General features: G+C 54.8%; 1 protein-coding gene across 1 annotated transcript in view; it reads right to left on the bottom strand.

The window, feature by feature from the left end:
* The window catches only part of ABCC3 (ATP binding cassette subfamily C member 3), a 43,674-nt gene that overhangs the window by 4,496 nt on the left and 14,125 nt on the right, over positions 1–25,053 (bottom strand). Inside the window, 25 exon segments of the mRNA XM_026513154.4 lie at positions 1,619–1,785; positions 2,382–2,540; positions 2,682–2,828; positions 5,703–5,804; positions 7,069–7,195; positions 7,358–7,557; positions 9,038–9,348; positions 9,641–9,848; positions 9,948–10,095; positions 10,270–10,384; positions 11,423–11,615; positions 11,928–12,095; positions 15,625–15,729; positions 15,731–15,802; positions 15,883–16,009; positions 16,252–16,318; positions 16,665–16,752; positions 17,130–17,276; positions 17,383–17,586; positions 18,632–18,724; positions 19,273–19,434; positions 19,533–19,710; positions 22,743–22,934; positions 24,158–24,289; positions 24,984–25,045. Of these exon segments, the coding sequence (XP_026368939.3) occupies positions 1,619–1,785; positions 2,382–2,540; positions 2,682–2,828; positions 5,703–5,804; positions 7,069–7,195; positions 7,358–7,557; positions 9,038–9,348; positions 9,641–9,848; positions 9,948–10,095; positions 10,270–10,384; positions 11,423–11,615; positions 11,928–12,095; positions 15,625–15,729; positions 15,731–15,802; positions 15,883–16,009; positions 16,252–16,318; positions 16,665–16,752; positions 17,130–17,276; positions 17,383–17,586; positions 18,632–18,724; positions 19,273–19,434; positions 19,533–19,710; positions 22,743–22,934; positions 24,158–24,289; positions 24,984–25,045 (3,674 nt within the window).

Here is a 25,053-nt window from a genome sequence, read left to right as displayed (position 1 = left end):
GCAGCGAGGAGGGGTTTGGGGCAAACCCCGTGCTCCCCTAGCCCTTGCTCCTCCCTTTGCTAGCTGAGCAGCTTTGGACACTAATTTTATACTGTGGAGCCTTGTTTCTGGCCCACAGCACCGCAGCAAAGATTAAACAAGATAGTGGGTGCCAAAGTGCTTTGAACACTACGAAGTGCTGAGCAAATGTAAAGGTTTTTGTTTTTGTTTCTGAGGTCTGGAGAGAGTCCATGGGTGTGGACCGAGCAGAATAATAGGAATAAGAATAGCTACATATCGCAGGAGTACGTCCAGGCTAAGGGCTTTCTTTTTCATCACAAGGACCTAAAGACTGTTCTGCCCAAACGACAGCCACTGGCCACATGTGGCTGTTGAACACTGGAAATATGGCTACTCTAAATTGGGATGTACCGTAAAGGTGAAAAGGACACATGGGAGTTCAAACTTACTATGAAAAAAACACAAAATATCCCTAATAATTTTTATATCAATTACTTGTAGAAATGATAATATTTTAGATATATTGGAATAAATAAAATACACTACTCAAGTTTATTTTACCTGTTTCTTTTTCTTTTTTTAATGTGGCTACTGGAAAAAACATTAATTACATATCTGTGGCTCACATTATATTTTTGGTGGGCAACACAGTGCAAAGAGGTATGGGACTGTTATTGTCCCCATTTTAAAGCAAAGGAAGAGGTAGAACAGAGAGGTTAAGCAACTTGCCCCCCGTCACAAAGCTAACACAGATAGGGGAATCGCAAGCCTTTAGACTTAGTAAGAAGTGACTTCTGCCCCTCCCTGTTGCACAGCCCAGTGGCTGGGGACATAACACTGGGGCTATAAGAGAGCAAAGATGGGGGGCGCCTGGGTGGCTCAGTCATTAAGTTGTTGCCTTTGGCTCAGGTCATGATCCCAGGGTCCTGGGATTGAGCCCTGTGGCTCCCTGCTCAGCCGGGAGCCTGTTTCTCTCTCTCCCTCTGCCTGCTGTTCTCCCTACTTGTGCTGTCTCTCTCTGTGTCAAATAAATAAGTAAAATCTTAAAAAAAAAAAAAAAATCAAAGAGAAAGAAAAAGAAAAAGAAAGCAAGAAAGCAAGCAAAGAAGGGCTTGGAGAGTTTACTTTGCTCACTCCTAAGCTACAGATGAGATTGCAGAGTCATCTTGGGAAATATCTATGATGTCCGTAACACACCGTAGATTTCCTCTTACCTGATCCACAAGCTTAGTACAGACCCCCCACCCCCACCCCAGGCCAAGCACAGCACTGACAATCTCACAAGACAGGACTGAATAGGGCTTTGGGAGCTCCTAGACCTGATTCAAATCCCAGGCATGCCTTCTCCCAGCTAGGTGACTTTGGCTCTGCCTCAGTTTCCTCATCTGCAAAGTGGGACCATCACCACATCTGGGGCTTGTGTGAAGAGTCAGCGAGACGGTGCACCACGCCTGGCACACAGAATACGTACAATATGAACGATGCCCCCTAAGCCCACCCAGGCAGAGATGGGAGTGGGGAGGGCCGGAGGGGGCTGGCCCGGACTCCGTGTCATCTGATGCCAGATCCTCTAGCTCGTCAGGGTGCTGTTCCTGACCCACCCAACCCCAGCTGTTACCTGAGATTCTCCCCACCCTCGGAGCACTGGAAGTCCAGGCCTGCCGGCTGTGAGCTCACGAAGGTGTGCAGGTGGGAAAGCTCCAAAGCTCGCCATATATCTTCCTCCGAGTAACGCCCAAAGGGGTCCAGGTTCATACGCAGGGATGCAGAGAACAGGATGGGGTCCTGGGGACACGACAAGGCCTCAGAGGAGGGCAGCTCAGGTCCCATGAGGAGCCACGGGCCCCAGGGCGGGGGATAAAGCAGGGGATTAGGTGGCAGCACTCCCGTTCTGTCCCCGGCCCTCCAGGAGGGAGGCCATGGCCAGATACATGCCTGTGGGGAACTGATAAACCCCAGCTTTGCCAATCACGAAGTCCTCCACCAAAGCAGAAAGCGGAGCCGCTAATCTGACTCCAAAGTGTCCGGTCAGCAGAAAAAAAAAAAAAAAAAAACACTCCAGAGGAACCAGAAAGACTGATACGTAATTCCGAGCTGTGCAACAGGAAGACCAGGGCAGAGCCCGTCAGAGAGTGGGGTCCCTGAACGGTCCCGTGATCCTGGTCTCCACTGGTGGCCCAGGAGGTCAGAGGGCAGAAGCTGACTGGGCCAGGCCACGCCGGACCCTTTCGGATCCATGACAGGTGGCCGCCCTGCGGCTCTGCACCTGCCGTGGGTCAGGGCTCCCAGGCCTGGACCCCAAGCTACAGAGCAGGGTGGGGCGTGTCCCCCAACCCCCCTAGACTGTTGGTCAGCGTGGCCGGTGCATGTCAGGCTCGTACCTGGGGGATGATGGTCAGCTGAGAACGCAGGTCGTGGAGGCCGATGTCTGCCACATTGAGGCCGTCGATGCGGATTTCCCCCTCCGCCGCTTCCAGGATGCGGAACAGGCAGAGGGTCATGGACGACTTGCCGGCCCCCGTACGGCCCACGATCCCCACCTGGAGGGGGTGAGGGGGCCGTCAGCCGGTGGGGAGGAGTCCGTGGGGGGTCTCGCCAGGCCTCCCGGGCTTCTGCGCCGCGGCACCTGCTGGCGCCCAGGTTCTGGCCACGTCCCACGCACCCCCGCAGCCCCCGCGCACCTTCTCGCCGCCGCGCACGCGCAGACTCAGGTTCTTCAGCACCAGCTCCAGGCCGGGCCGGTAGCGCATGGAGTAGTTCCGGAACTCCACTTCGCCCTGCAGGGGCCAGCCCGCCGGAGGGCGGCTGCCCTCCACCACCCAAGGGGCCTGGGCGCGAGGGGAAGAGGGGTCTGCATCAGGGTGCACCTCTTCCCCAGCCTGCCCTCTCCCGCTTGTCAGTCTGCCTCTCTCCTGAGGCCCCCTCCGTCCTCACCCATCGGGGTCCCTGGGGGAGAGTCCCTGGCGTCCCCTGTGGCCCAACCCTGTGGTTCAATGAATCCTTTATCTCTGCCTTTATTCCCTACAGAGCTCTGAAACCTTCCCATCCTGCCCTCTCCCACTCTCTCCTCAGGGCCTGAGCCGCCTCTCCCTGCCTGCCCTAGCCCCCTCTTTCACCATTCATTGAGTGGCTACTCTGTGACAGGTACTGGGATCACAGTGGTGAACACGACAAAGTCTTTGCCTCCTTGTGAGGCTTACATGTAGTATGGGGGGGGTGCATACCATCCACAAATAAGCAAATCTACATAATGTAGGAAAGTGATGAGTGCTGAGAAATGCTTGGTGTTATAGAAGTACAGGGTGGTCACGGAAGGCTTCCTGGAGGAGGCAATATTTAAAGACCCCGAAGGAGGTGAGGCAACAAGCCAAGTAAATTTCTGGGGGAAGAGCATGCCAGGTAGAGGAAACAGAAACTGGAAATGCCAGAAATGTGTTCTGGAGCACCATGACAAAGGCGAGAGGTAGGAGACAGATAATGGGTGGTCCCATCATGAAGAGCTTTGCAGGCCATTTTAAGGACTATGGCTTTTTACTCTGACTAAGATGCAGAGCCATCAGAGGGCCATGCACAGAGCAATGACATGATTTGATGTGTTTTTAAAGGATCCCTCTGGCTGCTATGAGAAGGGAGTGGGGATGATGGAAAACAGGGAAGCTAGTAAGGAGGTTCTTAAAATAAATTGGGCATAAGATGATGGTGGCTTTGATACAGGACCAGCTACCCTTTAGGGGGCCTGGTGCAAAGTGGAAATGTGGGGTCTCTTGTTTAGTAAATATGAAGAATGTCCAAGTGGTGACAGCAGAACATTAAACCAAGTGTAAGGCCCTTCTAAGTGTGGGGACCTATGTGACTGTGTGGGTCGTGCGAAGACAGCCCTGCTTTGAGACAGGGGAAGCCAGACTGCCATTAGTCAAAAAGCAAAGCAGCCAGTATAGACCATTCTCTAGAGGAGGTGTCAAAAGAATGGGCAGTGGGGTTGGGGGCAGAACTTCTCAGGCTATGGAGACAGGATCGTGTGTATGGACCAGGGGAAATGGGAATGTTAGATGTGAAGAGGGAGAATTTGAAGATCCCAGAGAGTGGGGAGTGAGGGGGTGATAGGAGATGCCCCGGGGAAGGCAGGGGAGGGGGAGGGGGCCAGAGTGGGAGGAACAAGCAGGCCAGGGGCTCAGTGGAGACTGATAGAGTGAGAGCCTGGGTCACAGAAGCCAGGCATGAGGGCCTTCCAAGAAGAAGGCAGGAGTCATTCTGTCTGAATGTCGCTGAGACGTTCAATTAGATGAGAACAGAAACGTGTCCCTTGGGTTTGGAACCAGGCAGGTCATCGGTGGAGTGACAAGGGCCAGAAACAGACTGTGGGAGGCAGATGTGATAAAGGGTGATAGGGAAGTGGGGAGAGCATATGGGGTTTAAAACAAGCTTCATGACAAAGGAGAGCAAAGAAACATAGGGAGAAGGGAGGTTGATTTGTGTGTCTAAAATGGAAGCTACGAGAGCTTATATTTGCCCGTGGATGGGAATCATCCAACACACAGGGAGCAGGCTGTAGGAGCGGGAGTATGTAATTAGGGAGGTGAAGTCTGAAGGGGCGGGTTTTGATCAGAGGAGGAACGCTTTCTACTAAAAGAGGAAGGAAGAAGGTGAACGGGCCACAGACACAGTGGAAAGTCTGGAGGCAGGAAGGTTGAAGGAGTTCATATCTCATACCCTGTTTTCTCACTGGCAAGTCACGCAAGGTCCATGGCTGAGCAAAGGGGAGGAGATGGGGGGTTGGAGGAAAGAAGGTCCAAAACAGATCTTTCTGGACGTGGGAATACATGCTTCTTGGGGAAGCAAAATGGGAACACGTAGCAGTGGTGTGTGGTCAAAAACTTGAAGTAAAACCAGTGGTTTTTCTCCAGCAATGTCTTAGCTGCTGAGCGCGAGCATGTCAAAGGTAGACAGAGTGGCTCCACCGGGGAGGGGTTTTGTGGGTGAGGACCACTGAGAGAGGGGAGGGCAAGGGAGGCAGGAGCATTGGCCCCGTGGGGCACAGAATCCAGGCTAGATGGGCTAGTGGACAGAGGGACAAAAGCAGGTCACGGGACTGGGGGTCCCAACGAGGACAAAGTTCTGGGACGGCAGAGGGTTTGGGGAATGTGAACTGGGAAGGCTAGGAAGGGTGGTCTAAAAACTCAACTTGAGATCTCAGAGAGGGTGCAGCTTCTGGGCTTGAAGAGGTCTGGGGTGTGACTATGGGAAGAAGTTAAGTGGACCAAAGTCTGCACACCTCTCCTCCCAGCAAGGGACGCTTCCTTTCCCCGCAAAGGGCATGCTACCCCACCCCTGCTCCTTCAACCCCGCTGATCTCTGGCTGGGATTCTCACCCTAGCTGATCACCCCAGCTGAATGACTCTCCCCTGTCTGCCTTCTCTGGGGACATCACCCCAGAGCTCTTGTCTTCTCGTGCGAAGCCCTGTCTTACCTCCTCTACGACATCAGAATCTGCTTGAGGATAGACCCTGTCTTGCTCAACTCTGGACCTGCTGGCACGGACCTCTGGCTGACGCTCAATAAGGCCATGAATGGATGAATGAATGAATGAACGAAGAGCCCCCCACATGAAGAGCTGGCCTTGGCATGCAGGGATGATGGGTCACCAAGCACCCCTCCCCAGCTATTCTAGAATCACCCTGCCCCAGGCTCATCCCAGTACCCACCTCGGTCTCTGTCTTGGAGTACTCCTTGACTCTCTCCACAGCCACAAGGTTGGACTCCAACTCTGACATCATTCGGATCATCCAATTCAGAGTCACTGTTATCTGGCCAAAGGGACTGGGTCACGGATATGGTGATCTCCCCTCCCCCTACAACGGCCGTGGGAGGAGTTCCGACTCCCTGCTGACGCTCCTAGCCTCTACACAGCAGGAGGGCCTGGGCAAGCCCATAGGTGTGCCACCTGGGGCTCTAATCACAACTGTATCTCAGGCAGTGACCTTGCAGACTTGACCCAGGGCCACCTAGCCCCCATAGCTCTCAAATTTTAATGTAGTTAAGAAAGACTTCCCAGGGAATCCTGTTAAAATATGGCTTCTGATTCAGTAGGTCTGTGGTGGGACTTGAGAGTCTGCCTTTTTTTAAAAGAGATCTTATTTGCCAGAGACAGAGAGCACAAGCAGGGGGAGCGCAGGCAGAGGGAGAAGCAGGTTCCCCGCTGAGCAGGGAGCCCGATGTGCTGCTGGATCCCAGGACCCTGGGATCACGACCTGAGCCGAAGGCAGCCGCTTCACCAACGGAGCCCCTCAGGCGCCCCCAGATTCTGCACTTTTAACGGGCTTCCAGGTGATGCTGATGCAATCAGTCCCTGGACCACACTGTCTATCAAGGGGTCTTGATAGCCATGCCGAGCCCTGAGCCCCATCCTAGCCCTGCCGTATCAGAAACCACATTTTCACATGATCTCCAGTTGATTCAATAGCAGAGGAAAGTTTGAGAAGACTCATTTGTCAACATCGTCTTTTGCTGACCAAAGCATTCAAGGCTTGAGCCCTCTGTGGCATTGAAAATGTGATCTGGGTCACAAAAATGCCCTGTGTAATTATTTAAGCCTTTGACAATACAGGCTGATATCGGGGTGACCAGCCTGCTCTCCAGCCCAGGCTTCTCTGTGTGCTTTCCCAGCAGGCCTGTGAGATGAGGTGTACTCCAGCCCTATACTTCCCTGTCCCACTACCGCTGTCCGAGCTGACCTTCTAAATTCTGCACACAGGCGGGACAAGCTCTGTTCGTCCTTTGGGGCCAAGCACCAAGATCATTTCTCCAACACCAAAACCCAAGTAGAGACTCTCCTCCAGGTTCTTACCACATTTGGGTCCTTCCTCCACAAAGACCTGTTCACCCTGCATTACAATCCCCTGTTGGTGGGACTGTCTTCTCTGCGCTCGACTGTGAGCTCACAGTCCTGGCGAGCAGAACCTGTGGCTGGTCCCCATACGGGGCAGAGCAAATGCTCAGGAGATGCTTGTGACACCTGTGTGGCCTCTGCCCCAGTTGCAGCCTTGCCCTGGGGCCCAGACCCCTGTGTACCTGTAAGGCATAGGACACAGAAAGGCCCACCAGCCCCGGACTCAGGTTGTTTCTGCCAATCACAGCAAAGAGTGCAGCAAAGAGCACAACACAGTTGCCCACGAACTCCACTTGGACCCCCAGCCACCTGGAGGGACAAGACAAGGAGCAGGTGCGGCAGGTGCAGAGAGGAGGTAATTTCCTGTAGAGGGGGAAGGAGGAAGTGGGACCCAGAACTTCAAGGTGTCTCCTGCAGAGATCCTGGTGGGAACTACCGGCGGAACAGGGGTTGGAGGACGAGGCTTCTGACCTGTTGGAGGCAATGTAGGCGTAGCAGCTCTTCTGGTTGGCGTCCACTTTAGCATCACTGATGGCCTTGAAGTCCTGGCTGCGGCCGTAGGCCCGAATGACGCTGGAGCCAGTCACCGTCTCCGAAAAGTGGGAGTAAATGGGCGAGCGGCTGATGGATTCCAGCCTCTTCAGCTGCCGTGACGTAGCCACATAGAAGCGCTGGCAGAGAATGGAGAAAGAGCTTGAGGTCAGCACCGTGGGACCCCTGACTCAGACCTGCATGCCCTCTGAACCCATCTGGACCTCCTCTCAGCCATCCCCACTCCCGCATAAGACTTTGCTTCCTTTCTCTACCTGATGTGGCTTCAGGAACTCATTCCACCCTTTCCCCTGGGTCAACTCTGCTGGGTCTTCCAGGCCGCTTCCTCCATGAAGCCTTTCGTGATTCCCTCTCAGTTCCTGACCCCCCTCACGCCCTAAGGGGCCTGGATTACAGTACCCACTCTGCTTGGCCTCCTAAATCAGTGACTATGCCTGTCTCCTCTGAGATGCCCCAGCAATGGGCTTACACAGTCAGAATATCACAAAATTTTAAAAAATAAGATAATTTTGTATTCTTTTTCTTAAAGAGCCCCTCCCCACCTCACCCCCAGTTTTTTAAACTTCAGCCCCACAGAAACACAGTTCTGCCTCCAGCTTCCATCCTCTAGTCTGTGGGCCCAAAGATGGCCAGGGCCTTACAGGTTGGGTATCTGAGAGTCCCCTGTCTCTGCACAGAGCACAGCCCAGATCACCTAAGCTTCTAGCCACCTTGTGGATTACCTTCAGCGACTGACTAAACTCATGGCAGGACAGCAGCTCAGCAGCACAAATGCCTTACCGTCAGCCCTATCTGAATGTTACCAAGTCATCTGTGTTAAAAACACATACGCACATATATGTTTGGATATGTATAAAGGAAGGGAAGGATAATGTGTCTCACACTGTTAAAAATATTTTATTTAAAAATAGGCAGCAAGGGGTGCCTGAGTGGCTCATTTGGTTAAGCGTCTGCCTTTGGCTCAGGTCATGATCCCAGAGGCCTGGGATCGAGCCCCACATCGGGCTCTCTGCTCGGCATGGTGTCTGCTTCTCCCTCTCCCACTGCCATTCCCCCTGCTTGTGCTCTCGGACTCTATCTCTCTGTCAAATAAATAAATAAATAAAATCTTAAAAAAAAAAAAATAGGCAGCAAGAAGGAGTTCCCGAGTCGGCCACAATTTACAAGGATTTCATTTTATCCTAGCAACAACCCTATAAGGTAGATTCTATGATTCTGTTTTACAGGTGAGAAAAATGAGTTTCAAAGACGTGAAGTAACTGACTACTGTCCCTAACCAAATCCAGCGGCGAACTGCAGTCTGATCTCCTTAAGTCCCAACCTGGTCGACTGTTCACACGAGAGCCCCGCCCGCATCAGCACCTCGCCTACAGAGAGCCCCGCCCACACCAGCGCCTCACCTACAGAGAGCCCCGCCCACACCAGCACCTCGCCTACAGAGCCCCGCCCACACCAGCGCCTCACCTACAGAGAGCCCCGCCCACACCAGCGCCTCACCTACAGAGAGCCCCGCCCACACCAGCGCCTCGCCTACGGAGAGCCACGCCCACACAAGAACCCCGCCCACACGAGTGCCACGCCCACCCACTGGCCGCAGACCTGCATCAAGACGTAGAAGACCGCCAGGGGCAGGGTGACCACAGTGAAGAGCGGAGTGCTGGCCACGATGACCACGAGGGTGGCGAGGGAGTTGTAGAAGGAATTCAGCAGCATGAGGAGAGTGGGGGCCAGCGCCTCATCGATGACGCAGACGTCTTTGGAGAAGCGGTTGAGGATACGGCCTGAGGGCGTTGTGTCGAAGAAGGACTGTGGCGAGCGCATCTTGTTGTGCAGCAGCGCCCGGTGAAGCGTGCGTGCAGCGTGGACACTGCCCACCGTCAGCGTGATGGCTGCCAGCATCACCAGGAGTCCTGTCGGAGGAGGCAGAGACGTGTTCGTGCACTGGGGCTGGGGGGAACATGCTGGGTTCAGGGCGGACAGGTGAGGGGGTAGGGAATGGCCGCGGTGGCTGGCAGGCTCAGAGATGGAGCTCCGCTAGGATGAGCTCAAGATGCCCAGAGGCAGGTGGACGGCTAGGGTGAGCGAGGGAGGCGCGGGCGATGGCCATGATGATGGAGGAAGACTCAGAGGCAAGGGCATGGTTTGGGGGATCCAGTGGCCCAGATGTGAGGAAAATACCTTACAGCTATCTCTCCCGCTCACCTTGCAGAATTCCCAGGGCAGCATAGACACCCAGCCTCATGGAGGTGCTATTCTGTCGGCTGTCCGCCATAGCCTCATTGGTCCAGGCACTGAGCCACACGTTGGCCCCAATGGCAGCCGCAGTTTGACCAGGATATAGGACGCAGATGGCCACCGTAGTATAGAACCCCATGGCCTTGGCATAATCCCACAACACACTCAGCTTCACCTGCATGCCATGGCAGTCAAGGACAGAGGACTCTCGTGAGCCCTGGGACTATGCGGGGCCTGCCCACCCTCTCCAGCCTTCCTCGTCCATCCTACTCACAGTGCCCATCTCTGCCTTCTCTTCCTGGATCAGCTTCCCCCTCGCCTTCGCCTCCTCTGCCTGCACTCCCTTCTCTGCTGAACCCAGGCGTCTCCGGGGCACAGGCCGGCCCTGGCCCTCGCCTTCCGAGGACATGACACTCAGCTGTCTGTGGAGGCAGCTGGTCAGGCCCAGGGAGGTGATCTCCAACAAACCCACAGGACAGAGCCCCAGGGGTTCGGGCTGTAGCTGGAGGCCCAGGCTGTGAGCGGCAGGGAGATTGCCCACCCGTGCCCCACCTGGTGGGGCTTAGGGAGGGCACCAAGAGCTCTCGGGAGCTCACCTCATAAACTGCTTCTGGACCTCATACATGACCGGCTCGTTATCCGTCAGGTCTGTGTGATTGCTCAGCGTGTCTTCAATCAGCAGCACCCCCTCATTCTCTGTGTCCTCCAAGGCTGCAGCAGCGTGGGAGAAAGGAGAAGTGGTAGATTAGCTCACCCTGCAAGCCGCTGGTGCTCCCCAGGCCCCACACCAGGGAAGACGCCCCACCGGACACGCAGGAGAGAACATGAGAGGTGTGAAAGGACAGCAAGAACAAGAACAAAAATAAATGACCAATTTTGTGCTGGGAAAAAATAAAAGGCAGCAAGAAAGACTTAGGTTAGACACAGAGAAAAACTTCCCATCAGGGACTATGGAGAAGGTCTCAAATACAAGGGTCAGGAGCTTGGGCTCTGGAGGCACACTGGCTGAGCTCAAATGCCACTTCCTCACTGCATGACTTTAGGCGGCCATGTAAAATGGAGATAATAATAGTACCCACTTCGTGGTGTCACTGTCATTGTGAGGATTAAAGGAAAGAATGTGTGTCAAGTGCTTAGCAAGGGGCGCAGCCCTTGTACATGTTCAACACATGATAGCCGTCTATGCAGCAGTAGGCAAGAAAACTCAGGAAAAGGTCTGTGAGCCAAAGTTCGGGGGTGAGGGGCCAGGACTGGACCACAAGGGGGTTCTTAGCGGCCCAGAGACTTCAAAACACTCCATGAGGACAGGGAATTTTCCATTTGTCCACTGCCATCTCTCAGTGCCAAGAGTAGTGCTAGGACATAGTAATTATTACTCAGTCAATCTTCGTTGATAACAAAATGACCTTTCCAAGCACTTGCATATTTACCAAATGACTTATCTGTGGAACAGTCTTGCCGCACAGACTGGGCCTGGGCCCTTATGCCCTTTGGACACATGGGAAGAGTGGGGCTCTGAGGCCTGAGCTGCCGATAAGGTCACACAGTGAGGGAAGAAGAGGGGGAGGCACTTGACGACATCCAGTTCACTTTCCCTCTTGGTGATGTCTGACTGTCACGCAGATGGTCCAAGTTCCTCGGAACCTCCCTTGTGTGACACTGGGCCCATACAGAGACACTCAGAGACCCTCAAGACAGGGGAGATGCTGGGAGGGCGCGGGGATGTGGAGGGTCAGGGACGGCGGATACCGGTCCTGCTGTCCTCCTTCAGGCTCTCCTTGTCCTCCTCAGGAGCATAGTTGCAGAGGAAGTTGGCAAAGGAGCCATTGCGTTGCAGCAGGCCTGGGTAGGAGCCCACCTCAGACACCTGCCCATCAGCCAGCACTATGATGAGGTCCATCTGGGGCAGGAAGCTGATGCCGTGTGTCACCAGCACCCGCGTCTGGGGAGAAGACAGCAGGCTACCATTTCCACCATCCTTAGCACATACCCCTGGCATAGGCACAAGGCCATGGAGTGAGTGTGAGGTGCCCGTATGCCAGGGAGCATGGACAAGCCCATCAGTGACTCACCCCATGCTCACCGCTGCTGCCTCTGTGCCTCTGGGGTGGGTCCCCTCTGCCACGCAACCAATATTCCTGCTTCTCAGGCCTCCTACTCTTCCAGGTCTCCTCCAAACCCCTTGGCCTCCCACCAGTTCTCTCCTAGGGTCCTAGGTCTCCCCTTAGCCCCCCCAACCTCTTGGAGGCCTCACCTTGCCTGCCAGCACACCTTCTGGCCCAATGACTTGGTCAAAGATATGCTTGGCCACGTGAGAGTCCACAGCTGACAGTGGGTCATCCAGCAAAAAAAGATCAGCTTCACTGTAAACAGCTCGGGCCAGACTGACCCGCTGTCGCTGGCCCCCAGACAGGTTAATGCCCTGGATGGAGGAGAGAGGTGGGAGGTGTGTATTGGGTAGAAGGGAGTCAGACAGGCACAAGGGGACAAGGGCCCTGTCACCGTCATTCAACAAAGCAGACCTCGAAATTCTTATTTGATATGCCTGGTCTCGTCCCTGTGAAGCTCTGAGGCCACAGAGGAAGAGGTGGTGGCTCTCAAGAGTCCCCCCCGGGGCAGGTGAGGACATCCTGCTCCCTTTGCTCCACTACCCTGCCCAGCTGGTTTCCCTGCCTGCTGCCTTTATATTCTGAAAGGCTGGAAATCCCCAGGGGATCCTTAATAGTCCTTTTAATGTCCCATCGCCCATCCAGTTTGCAGATGACTTTCATAACACTGATCCCATTTGATCCTCATGTCAGTCCTTTCAGGGAGGTATCATCAGCCCCACTTTCTAGGTGAAGAAATTAGAGCCCAAGATGTTAATGACTTTGTCCAAGGTCCTGAACTATTCAGGGCAGAAGCAAGAATGGAAAATCCTCAACAATCCCAAAATTCGACTCTGAGATTGTTCAGGACCAGAGCAGAGGTAAGATCTCTCCTTAAACCCATAATGGGGAAACTGAGGCACCTAACAGTGGGGCTGGGCTCAGAAAGCAGACCCCAAAGATATAGCCTGCTTTCCTACCTCCTGCTTTCCTACTTCCAGCTTTCCTCATTCCCTCTGGAACAGGGCCCAGCTTTTTCAGGTACCCTGAGCAACTGAGCCTGGGGTGGGTGGGGTGGGGTAGCAAGTGTGGGATGGGAGCTGGAGTTACTGGGGAGAAGCAGGGGGTGGACTGAGGCTCATGAGTGTGCCTGCATTCAACTTGAGTTCCTACTATGTGCCGGGCACTAAATTGTGCTCAAATTGAGACACACTGTACAAAATAGCTGGGCTGTACTCTTCAAAAATGTCAAGGTCCTGAAAGACAAAGCCTGAGGAATTATCCAGATTGACAGAGAATAAAGAAATGTGACAAGTAACTGCAACTCATGATCCTAGATTGGATCCTCGCCCAGGAAAGAAAATCGCGAAAAAAAGACATTTCCTGGAACAAACGATGACATGTGAATACAAACAGTGAATTAAATAATAATATTGTACCGATGTTAAATTTCCTGATTTTGATAATTTGACTATAGTTATGTTAGAGAATGCCTGTTTTGAAGGAATATGCACCAAAGTCATTAGTATTAAAAAAAAAAAAAACCCAAAGAGCTAAAACTATAAAACTCTTAGAAGAAAACACAGGGGAAAAGTTTTCATTGGATTTGGCAATGATTTTTTGGATATGACATTAAATGGACAGGCAACAAAAGTAAAAAAGATATATTGGATCATGCCAGAATTGAAAGCTTTTTTTTTTTTTTAAGATTTTATTTTTAAGTAATCTCTACACCCAATATGGGGCTTAAACTCACAACCCCAAGATCAAGAGTCACATGCTCTTCCAACTGAGCCAGCCAGGTGCCCCAAATTTGCAAGCTTTTGTGTATCAAAGGACACCAGCAACAGAGTGAAAAGGCAACTTTCAGAATAGGAGAAAATATTTGCAACTCGTATATTTGATAGGGGGTTAATATCCAGCATATATAAGGAACTCCTACAAGTCAACAACAAAAAAACAAACAACTAGATTAAAAATGAGCAAAGGACTTGGATAGACATTTCTCCAAAGAAAATACACAAATGGCCAATAAACCCAAGAAAAGATGCTCGGCATCGTTCCTCATTAGGGAAATGCAAACCAACCCTTCAATGAAATATCACCTCACACTCATTAGAATGGTTGCTCTCAAAATCCAAAACCCCCTCTCCCAAGGAAAGAATCGTGCTGGCAAGGATGTGGAGATGGTGGAAGCCTTGTGCGCTGTCCGTGGGAATTTAAAATGGTGCAGCCAATGGAAAACAGCATGGCATTTCCTCAAAAAATTTTAAAAAATGGAATTACCATGGGATTTAGCAATTCCATTCTGGTATATGCTCAAAAGAAGTGAAAGTAGAGTCTCCAAGAGATATTTGCACACCCGTGTTCATAGCAGTATTTTGTCCACAATAGCTAATATGGTGGAAGCGACCCAAGTGTCCACTGACAGGTGAAGGGGTAAACACAATGTGATCTACACACATAATAAAATATTATCCAACCTTAAAAAGGAAAGCAATTCTGACACAGGCTAGAACACGGAGGAACCTTGAAGATAGGATACTACGTGCAATAAGCCTGTCACAAAATAACCCAGACACTGTCTGATCCCATTTATATGAAGGACCTGAAGTAGGCCAACCCCCTAGGGCCAGGAAAGAGAGCGGCAGTTGCCAGGGGCTAGGGGGAGCGGGGGGAATGAGGAGTCGCTTAATGGGTACAGGGTTTCAGTTTTGTAAGATAAAGAGTTCTGGAGATTGGTTACACAACCTGGGAATATACTTAACACTACTGACCTGTACAATTACAGATGGTTAAGATGGTACACTTTACAGCGTGTGTAAGTTTGGCAACAATTAAAAATAAATTAATTTAAAAACAAAAGCTTTCACTGATGCCCCATGGTTTTTAGGGCAAAGGTCAAAACCTTAACCAAGATCTTGAAGGCTCTGCCTTGCCCTGTACCCACCTCTTCCTAACCTCCAGTTACATCAAATTGCACCAGAATGCCGGTCCACTCACCATTCCTTGGCTCACACCGTCAAAGACTTTCCATCACTGTTGGTAAAAGCCCGCAAGGCCCTACATGACCTGGCCTCCCTGACTCCTCACTGGCCTCGTTGACTCCTCCTCACCCCTGCTCCCTCCTCTTTGGCCACACTGGCTTCCTTGCTTGTCCTGACTGCCTCAACACATTCCTGCCTCAGGGCCTTTGCACTTACTGCTCTCTCTGCTCCAAATGTCCCCAGATATGGACCACTTCCTCACTTTGTCTAGGTATCCCATTCTCAGTGAGGCTTTCCCAAGGCACCTTAATAATACGGCTCTGCATATATTCCTATGCTTTCCCGTTTCATTCTCTCCCCTTAACATTTACCTAATCTACTATATATGTCACATATTTATCTTGTTTATTATCTCTTTCCCCCACTAGAATGTAAGCGATATGAAGGCAGAGAGTTTAGTCTGGTGTATTCGCTGCTGTATAAGACTTTCTGGCATATGGTAGAGATGTAACAAAATCTGATAATGAGTGAATGACTGATGAGCTCTTCCTCCTCAGTAGTTAAGATTCAGCTCAAAAGTGATGCCTTTCCTTAGGCAGCTCCACCTTCACCGCCCTCCTTGACCCCTTGCACAAGCTTCCAGCCTGGCCGCCAGGACATTCTACAACCCCTACCTGTTCCTAAGTCAGCCTCTCCCATCAGAGATCCATCTCCCCAGTGCTGAGCACAGAGCTGAGAGATTCACATGAATGTGGGAAGGAAGAGAGGAAGGGAGGAAGGAAGGGAGGGAGGGAGGGGTGCATATATAGACCTGAGCTGGGCCGAGGTGGGCAGCTGTATGGGCTGACCCCTTAGAGGATGGGAGGGGGCCATGTACCTTCTCTCCAATCTCTGTCTTGTCCCCGCCAGGCAGCATCTCCAGGTCAGCTAGCAAGGCACAGGTTTCCAGAGCCCGTTGGTACCTCTTGGGGTCCAGGGCTCGGTCCGAACAGGATGTTTTCCTGAAGCGTGCAGTTCTGGATCCAGGCCTGCTGGGGCACGTAGGCCACGGAGCCCTGGCCAGAGGAGAAGTTACCTCGGAGTCCACTCAGGCCCTGGCCGGGCAGCCCTTGCCAGGAGTTCTACCCTCTCTCACCTTCACACACACCGTGCCTTCCAGTTTCTCCATCTCTCCCAGCAGGGCAGACACCAGGGAGGACTTCCCACAGCCCACGGGCCCCACCACGGCCACCAGTGCCCCTTTTGGCACTTGGATGTCTAGGCTGAGGGCAAGGAGGCCGGGAGCCCAGTCAGAGGGAGGGATCAGGGTTTTGGTCCCCCAACCTTCCACCTAGAGACCCAAGCCCTCCTCCCTTTCAGACACTACCCTGAGAAGCGGAGGCTCTCCCCGCTTTCCAAGGCAAAATGGGGGCTCAGGGTGTGTGTGTTGGGGGGGAACTGGGTTCTGCTACTGATCTGAACTTTGGCCCATTTCAGGCCACTGAGAAGGGACAGAAGTTGGTACCTGTGCAGGGTAGGGGGCAGGTCCTGGGCCCAGGTGAAGGTGCCATTGTGTATGGTGACAGCATAGCCTGGGAGGACCAAGGTGTACAGGGTCAGGGTCAGGGGGTGCAGGGCAAGGTGGGGCGGATCCCTGGGGGGAGGGGCCAAAGGGAGAAGGCAGGAAGCTTGGGGTGGAGGAGGGATGGGGAGTCCTGGGGCGGGGGCAGGGAGCCCTAGGAAAGGAAGCAAAGTGGGGCAGGCCTGGGGGAGGGATGAAGTAGACTGCAGGGAGAGCCGGAAGAGGGAGAAGGTGGCGCTGGTGGGAAAAGAGGAAGAAGAAAAGTCAGTCACCAGAGGCAAGTCAGAAGCTTAGAACAGAAGATTTTCTGGAGCAGGGGCGGGGGCAAGGGCAGCCCAGGTAGAGGGTGTCTGGACCTGGGGTGATGGTCTTTCTTTCCACACACTGGGGGTCAAGTTCATCTTGGCTCAGGAAATGCTGGATCCTTTTCAGAGACACACTGGTCTGCAGGAGAGTGAGTCAGTCCTGGAAGCTACACTCCTCCTTCCCCCACCCCTCCCTACAGCCTCCCCCACCCCTCCCTGACTTCCTGAGAGAGGCAGGATGTCCTAAGGGCCCAGATGGGGTGCTGGGGCCCCTCCCATGACTGAGTCTTCTCTGGTTCCCACTGCCAAAGTTAGGGTTTAGGTTGGTAAGAGGAGGTTGTCTTCAGAGCTCAGGTTTCTGGGGACCTCACCTGTCTCCCTCTGACTCCAAATGACCCCTGATGCTAACGGTGCCAAATATCCACGCCCTGAATTCCAGGAACCCTCCTTGATTACTCCCTGACCCTAACGACCTGCCTGAACTCCCGCAGAGCGCCCAGCCCCACCCAGGCTTACCTGGATCAGGCTGCTGATTAATTGGGGCAGCATGTTGAGGGGAATCTTTAAAATATTGAACAGGGACACGGACACAAAGGCCTTCTCAGCATCCAGCACATTGTTTGGGTCCACAGACACATACACCCCAAGGGTGGTCAGGGTCACCTGGAAGGGCGTGGAGGGTGGGTGTCAGAATGGAGTCTGTTGGGCCCAGAGGGCTGGGCTGGCCAGGGGGGAGGCGGGAGACCAGCCCCAAGGGGGACAGCCTCACCAGGAAGGGGGTGCAGACCCAGGTGAAGGTGGAAATGGCTTGGAGGTACGCAGACTTGCGCAGCAGCCGGAGCTCGTCCTCGCGGATGCCCTCTACCTTCTCCGAGAAGCTGGGCTCCCAGGCATACAGCTTCAGCACCTTGATGCCAGCTAGGATCTCACTCATCAGCTTGATGCGCGAGTCCTTGAACTTCATTTGCTCTACCTGCAGAAAGAGGGGCAGTGGGGTGCCCTGCTCCCCTTCCCAGACCTTTCTCGACAGGGGCTCCCACCTCCCGTGCACCCACAATGCACTGCAGCCATTCAGCCGGCTCCCAGGCCTCCTTCCTCCTCCTGCAGGGCCGGGGCTGCCCCTCAGCCCCGGGTGCCCCACCCGGCCTCCCCTCCTCCTCCGTGTGCAAAGGGAGAGGGACAAAGGGAGAGGGAGAGAGAGAGAGAGACTCTCCAGCACACTCCTTGCTAAGCGAGCAAGGAGCCCAATGACGCGAGACTCCATCCCACCACCCCGAGATCATGACCTGAGCTGAAATCAATCAAGAGTCAGACGCTTAACCAAGTGAGCCACCCAGGCGCCCCAGTATGCATATTCTGAAGGGAAACAACAGGATTCTGTGAGAGAGTAATGGGGTGGGGACTGGGAAATCAGAGTTTATGCTGAGGAAGATAGAGGAAGCTTGAGCAAGCAAGGAAGGAATGAGGTGCGTTCCAGGGAACAGTGCATGGGGTGGCCCAGAGGGACGCATAGCCTGGCACTTTGGGGAAAAGAAAGAAGGTCAGAGGGGCTGCCGCTTGGCCATACCCCAGGGGGTGAGGGCTGGCAGGAGAGCAGGGGCCTGGGGGGTGGTCATAGGGAGTTTGTCATTTATTCTACATGCAGGGGGAAGCTACTGAAGACTCCAATAAATATTTGCAAATAGAGGACTGGACAACTGGCTATTCACACCGGGCACAGTGTGGGAGAAGGCTCTCATTAGACCGGAAGACACAGGTTTGAGGCCCTGCTGGGCCTGATTCTGGACTGCCCTCGCCTCTCTGGGCTTTGGTTGCTCCGATGTGAAGCGAGAATGTTGCTAAAACCCTCTCGGGGATCTTGTGAGGATAGAGTGAGCTAACGTCTGTGGAAGTGGCTTATAGCCATCCTTACTCAGTGAGCAAGGCAAGGGAGGGGCTCGAGGTTAGTGAATGGCCTCCCCCCTGGGCAGGCGGCCAGGTGATCCAGGCAGGAGCAGCGAACCCATGGTAGCCCTTACCTGTAAAGCACGCATCTTCATGGCCACAGCTCCATTGAGTGGGATCAGCAAGACCATGAGAGCCACCCCCGCCAAGATGGAGGGACCCAGGTTCTGTGGAGACACGGGTGGACTGAGAGGACAGATAACTAAAGTATGTGCACAGAACCCCACAGACAGATGGAAGCCTATTGATCAGAAACACGGAGTTGGGCAGGAAGCAAAAGATGGTAGTCTTTTGCTAAAGGGAGAGCGAAAAGCAGACCTACAGAAAAAGCCCAAATGCTGAGAACATGGACAGAAGCGGCCAGCCATCAGATAATGACAACAGACAGGGACAAACAGGCAAACATGGAAGGCTGGCCAGACACACGGGAAGGCAAATACAGACCGACCGACAGTGACAGCCAGACTCGCCCCCACCCTGCCTCCAAGTCCCTCTCTCTCCTTCCCTGGGATCTGGGAGAAGGCTAAGCGCAGAGGCTGGGAACGCTCAGCTGCAGACACCAGCATCCTCGCAGTCCTGTCCCCGACCCAAATATGTAGGGAAGCTCTTGTGTCCATCATGCAGCCCTCTGCTGACCCAGATTTGCCCTCTCTTGTCCTTTCTTGGCGGGGTCAAAGTCAGAGGAAGGGGGCAGAGGCCTGAGCTCAGGAGTCACCTGCCAGAGGAAGTAGATGGCCAGGATAATCTGCAGGGGTGCGGACCACATCAGGTTGAGGAAGGGAGCGAGGTCCATGAAGCGCTGGGCGTCCACAGACATGAGGTTGACAATTTCTCCCACAGAGGACTCCCGTTTGGCTGAATTGGTGATAACCAGGGCCTGCGGGTGGACAGCAGGGTAAGGGGCAGGGCCCGTGAGCCTCTCCAGCACTCCCCAAGCTGGCCTCTGGAGCCGCCCGCTGCCCTGTTCCAGCTGACCTTCCGATAGATGACACCTGTGATCGCCATACGAAGTTTCAACGCCGACACAAAGATTAAGTGGTAATACTGGTGTAAGATCAGAGTCTGCATCATGGAGCATGAGAACATCAGCCCGGCCACCAGGAAGCCCCACCAGGCGGGGGCCATGGGGTTGGAGATAAACCTGATTAGGATGCTGCAGGGAGGGAAGTGAGGCATGAGGGCGGGGAGGCTCCGCCAGGCTGCTCCCTCTACCGCCGCTCTCCCCTTCCGCCCTCAGCCTCCACTCTGGGCTGCCTTCGAAACCTCCCAGGTCGGGGCTGCTGGCCCCCCACGCCCCCACCCAGACCACCCCCACAGCCAGACTCAGCCCAGTGCTGCCTCAAGACCACGACCCACCAACTTTCCTCCCTTCTGCCCTCCCCTCTTCCCTACCTGCCATGGCCCCGCTGCCTGCCCCTTCCATCGCTCTCACTGCCAGCCTAACTGCCTGCCTTTCTTGCCTCTTGAACCACATGGCAGGAAGAAATGTCACATGTTCACAGATTAGACTTTCCTGCATCTTCTCCTTGGAGGCTGAGCCTACCACATGACCCCACAGACTCACCCCCCTCAAATCCAAATTCTACCCTCTCCAACATCAGCGGTCCCCAGGGCTGCTCAGTGACCTTCCCCAGGGCCCTAAGCCACCTCTTGTCCCCCAGCTCCCTTCACCTCTGTTCTCTTACCTTCTCACTGCCCGCACTCCCCACTCCGCTTGGTAGCTACCCACTTATGTCTTGCCACTTAACCACCCAGCGAGAACTCCCTTCCAACCACAGCCTTCCCTCCAAGCATTTGCTCTCTTTCTCCTCTGCCTCAGGAGAGCAGGTGTCCCTCTGGCTTTCCAAGCCCGGTCCTGCCCTGCTGAGCCCTGACCACCATCCACTTGGTCAGGAACACGCTCCATCACTGCTCCCCTTTCTCCCGATCATTGATAGAGCCACCTCTGCTGGCGGCTCTGTACCTTCACCTATTGGCTTGACCAAGTCTCTTCCGTGTTGGAACAAACCTCCCCTCGACCCCGTGGAGCTGCTCCCATAGCCAGGCCCCTCCTCCTGCTGTGTGTTGACTGCGTCTCCCGAAAAGATGTTCAAGGGCTAACCTCTGGCACCTGTGAATGTGACCTTATTCGAAGACAGGGTCTTTGCAGATGTAATCAAGTTAAAATGAGGTCATACTGGAGTAGGGTGAGCTCTAATCCAGTGACTGGTGTCTTTATGAGAGAAGAAAGGGATTTGCACACAGAGACACAGATGGGAGTGTGCACACGTGCGCACACTCACGCGCAAGCACACACACACGCACAGGGGAGAATGCTGGAGGCAGAGATTGGAGTGATGGGTCTAAAAGCCTAGGAACGCCAGAGATTGCCGGCAACCACCAGGAACTAGGAGGCCTGCCACAGATTCTCACTCAGAACCTCTAGAAGGAGCCAACCCGCCAACAACTTCATTTCAGACTTCTGGCCTCCAGAACTGGGAGAGAACGAATTTCTGTGGTTTTAAGCCGCGCAGTTTGTGGTGATTAGTTACAGCAGCCGCAGAAATTGAATGCATTTTCTTTACAGGAAGTTTCTAGATCTCCATGGCCCTGCTCTCCAAGGCAGACCCCCCGCTCTAGGCCCTTGCCCTCTGTCTCAGCCTCCATTCTTGGTGCTCATGAGCAAACTCTATGTTGCCTTCCTGCTGCACCGGAAGCCATGCCTTGTTCCAGAAGCATTTTCTGTTCTCTGCTCCATGATCCGTTCTCTCCACGACTCTGGCCCCTCCAAGCCAGTCTTCTGCTCACCCCTTATCTGGGACTCTGTCTGGGGCCCCTACATGAGCCCTCTGGGAGAGCCCGGCCACAGATACAGGACCCTGGGTTTCTACCCAATGGCTCTGAAAACATGGTCTCCAGCTAGCTGGGAATGTCCCCTTGGGGGCCTCCCCACACCTCGGGCCCAACGTCGCCAAGACTCAACTCACCACCTTGCCCGGTGCCCAGCCCCTTCCTTCCACTGCATGCATCGTCTCCGTGAAAGAGATTCGTCCCCCTCCAGTTATCCAGGTCAGCACCCAGGTGGCCCCTGACCCCTCCCTCATCCCCAGCAGTGCCTGAGTCTAGTCTCATTCCTGGCCTGGACTCACCTCTGACCTGATCAGCCCCCTTCCATCCATCCATCCACCCCCCACACGACTGGCTGAGATCCTTCTGAAATGCAAACCAGATGCCCCTCCCTGGCTTCAAATCTTTCAAGGATTTCCTTAGCTCTCCCTCTTTCCCCGTCCCTCTGGTCACCGTTTGCTCCAGAATTCAGAAATACCTGGAGTTCTTGAGTCATGCCGGTTGAGGCCTTGGTCATTTCGCATGGGCTGCACTCTCCCCCTTCCTCACCTAGTCAACTAGCACCTGCCGGCTCTTCCAAACTCAACGACCTCCCCTGCTGGCAGGGACATCCCTGCTCCTGCTCCTTCCCAGGCTGGCTTCCCTGCCCCTCCCGTGGATTTCCAGACACGTGATTGCAGCTCTGCCTGCACTCCCTTCTGATGGGTTTACACGCTGGTTTCTCCCACAAGACTTTAAGACCCTGTCTTATTTAGCTCTGTATCCCTCGTGCCTGGCCCGTTCCGGTACACTGGGAGCTCAATAAGGATTTTTGAATGAGAATGCAGACACGCATGAATGGAGGAACAAGGTGTTGGGGGGCTCAGCTGCTAGGCGGCTGTCCTTCTTACCCCCTCTTTTGAGAGCTCTTCCCAGTCCGAGCCACCCATGCGACAGATGACAGAGCCTATCAACGGGAAGGAGCACCACAGCTGGAGTTCAGGGCCCTGGACTCCATCCTGACCAGCTGTGTGCCCTGGGGCCAGCTTGCCTCTCTGAGCTTCTGCTTCCTCCCGTGTTTGTTGGCTTTGAGTTTCCCTGCTTCCTCTCTTGTAAAATGGGAAGAGGGCCACCTCTCCGTAGGATCGTAGGATCGTTGGGGGGGTGGTTTAAAGACAGGTTTTTAAATGTGAATCAGGAAACTGAGGTGCAGGGACATCGTCACTTGCCAAAGGTCACACAGCGAGGGGGGATAGGCCCCTCGGTCCTGGTCTAGGATTCATTTCACTGCATGTTGTCCCTCGGGGCTCAGTCCTCAGGGACAGCCAGCAGCCCCCACTAGCCCAGGGAGGGTGGCAGCCAAAGCGCACGTGGTCAGACCTGAGCAGCTGTGGGTTGACGAAGGACAGCAGGTCCTGGATCACCTTGAGGCCTATGCTGATGAGGAGGGTAGAACAGAAGGTGGCCAGCAGGGCCCGCAGGAAGGAGGGCTGCCGGGGCCTGGCCCGGCCCCTCAGCAGCACCTCATCTTCCTCGGACGCTCTCGTCCCAGATGCCGCCGCAGCCTCGTCTCTGGTTCAGGGAGGAAGGAGCCGTGGGTAGAAACGGGCACGTATGTCCCCAGGAGCCAAGCACCAGCCGGGGCTGGCGAGGAGCAGGGGGAGGGGGGACCTGCTTTCTTGGCTCTCAGGACTGGGAGAGCGATGGACACCATGACCTTCCAGGTGCGAATTCCCCCAAGTGACTCTATCTTCAGGTGCTTGGGGACCTGTCATGGGCTGTCCTCACTGCTACCCCAAGGGCTCTAACTCCAGCGATTCCCAGTCCTCTCGTGGCCTCCGCAGGGCAGGGTGGCGCCGGGGAGGCTGGTGACAGGGAAGGGAGACATGGGCGGGGAAGGAGAGTGACCTAGTCACTGGGGAGCCAAGCAGGGAGGGGGAAACAGGGAGAGGAAGAGAGGGGGTGCAGCATACAGACTGCGGGTCCGTCTGTCTTCTCCGAGGATCCAAGCCAGGGAAGCCAAGACACTGAGGACGGAGCCCAAGTCCCCGGCTCCTCCACCAGCCAGTGGCCAGTTAGGGGCTCTGGGTTGAGCAAGCCCTGAAGTCCCAGGCCCCTGGTTATGGGCCGGAGGGAAGGGGGTTCAGTCCTGGGGTCAGACATGGGGAGGGAAGGAAGACTCCGAGCTCCAGTTCTGGGGTGGGGCAGTTGGCCAGTTGGCCAGACGGGTTCCTTGTCCTTGTGCAAAGCTGCCAGTGGGAAGACCCTTCAGCCAGAGGGACACCTCCTCCAGCCCCTGCCTCCAAACAGGAGGACGCAGGATGGAGAGCAGAGGCTGGCCTCAACCTTCTCCCCCCGGCCCCCTCCCCTTCTGAGGGAAGTTCCTGGAAACCACTTTTCAGGCTGGGCAGAGTAACGCAGCTGTGGGCCAGACCCTGGGTGTGATGCCAGCTTGGCCACCAGCCACTAGGGGACCTTGAGGGCACTGTCCAACCTTCCTTCTTCCACGTCCCCATCTCTGGAGACAACAGAGCCTCCCCCGCAGGCTGCTAGAGACTGAGTTCATCTACATGTTTAGGGCCATGCCTGGGACAGACTAAGGGTCACAGAAGTGTCAGCCAGTCTCTGGAGTCAGTAGAGCTGACGGCCTGAGTGTCCCACCTCAGCAGCCCCCTGCCCTCTTCTCCCCACCCCCACCCCTGCAATCACTTCAGGCTAGCAGCCTCCCCTGCAGGAAACTTGGGGGGTGGGTAGTGGGGCGCGGGAGATATGGGGGACCCCCGGGAGGGCCTCACCGCTTGGCCTGCTCCTGAAGCTTCTTCCACTCCTCCAGCAGCCCCTGCACCAACTTCTGCGAACAGTCGTCCTCCTTCAGGGACCAGAGGTCCTGCTCCTCCAGGGGGCGCCGGTAGCCAAGGATGGCCATCCTGGGGCGGGCAGCAGCCCCACACAGGGGCAGAGCTTAGCAGCCTAGAGCTGGGGACCAGGGTCTCCAGAGCCCCAGGGTCTCCAGAGGAGGGTCTCCCTAAGGTGCTGTGGCCAAGGGCGGTGTGTCCTTTATTCCCCCAGGGAACAGGCTGGAGGTCACTGCTTCCCATGTCAAGTTCGTACCTCAGCCCTTTCTCCCCCTCCTCCCCAGATGCCCCGTTGACCCTTGGGGCCTGGTGATGAAATTCACACTGACTGGGGAGCCGGGAGAGGACAAGGCCGGGTGGATGGAGTCCCAGAACCAGGTGCCTCCTCCGTGCATCACCGACACAGTTATTCTCCTCAAGCCACTCGGTGGGGCGGCCAAGGAGATGACAAGCTGCAAGCTTATCCCAGACTGAAGAGCCGGGAACTAATTACAGCTCCCATCTAGCCCCCTGGGCCTGTGCCTGTGATGTGACAGATGCCGGGCTGGCCTGCAGCTGGGACCACAGCTGGGCCAGCCCGGCCTCTGCACTCAGCCCCCAGCCCAAACAGACAGGTTTCCCTGTCCACCCCTGCCCGCAGGGCCCTCTGGGGTCAGGGTTTGGGGTAGGGGAAAAAAGCCAGGCTCAACTTCTGGCCTACTCCCCTTCCTCCCTACCTCCCTTTTCCTCCTCCCTCTGGCCCTGGCAGGAGGAAGAGCCAACTCACTTTGTGAACCACCAGAAAGACAGGCGGGAGAGGAAGCCGGCACTGAGTTCCGGGCAGGGATTCTAGAAGA

Source organism: Ursus arctos, unplaced genomic scaffold, assembly GCF_023065955.2.
Source record: "Ursus arctos isolate Adak ecotype North America unplaced genomic scaffold, UrsArc2.0 scaffold_24, whole genome shotgun sequence".
NCBI lineage: Eukaryota > Metazoa > Chordata > Mammalia > Carnivora > Ursidae > Ursus > Ursus arctos.
Note: the sequence above shows the minus strand (reverse complement) of the source record. Positions and strands in the feature narration are given on the sequence as shown.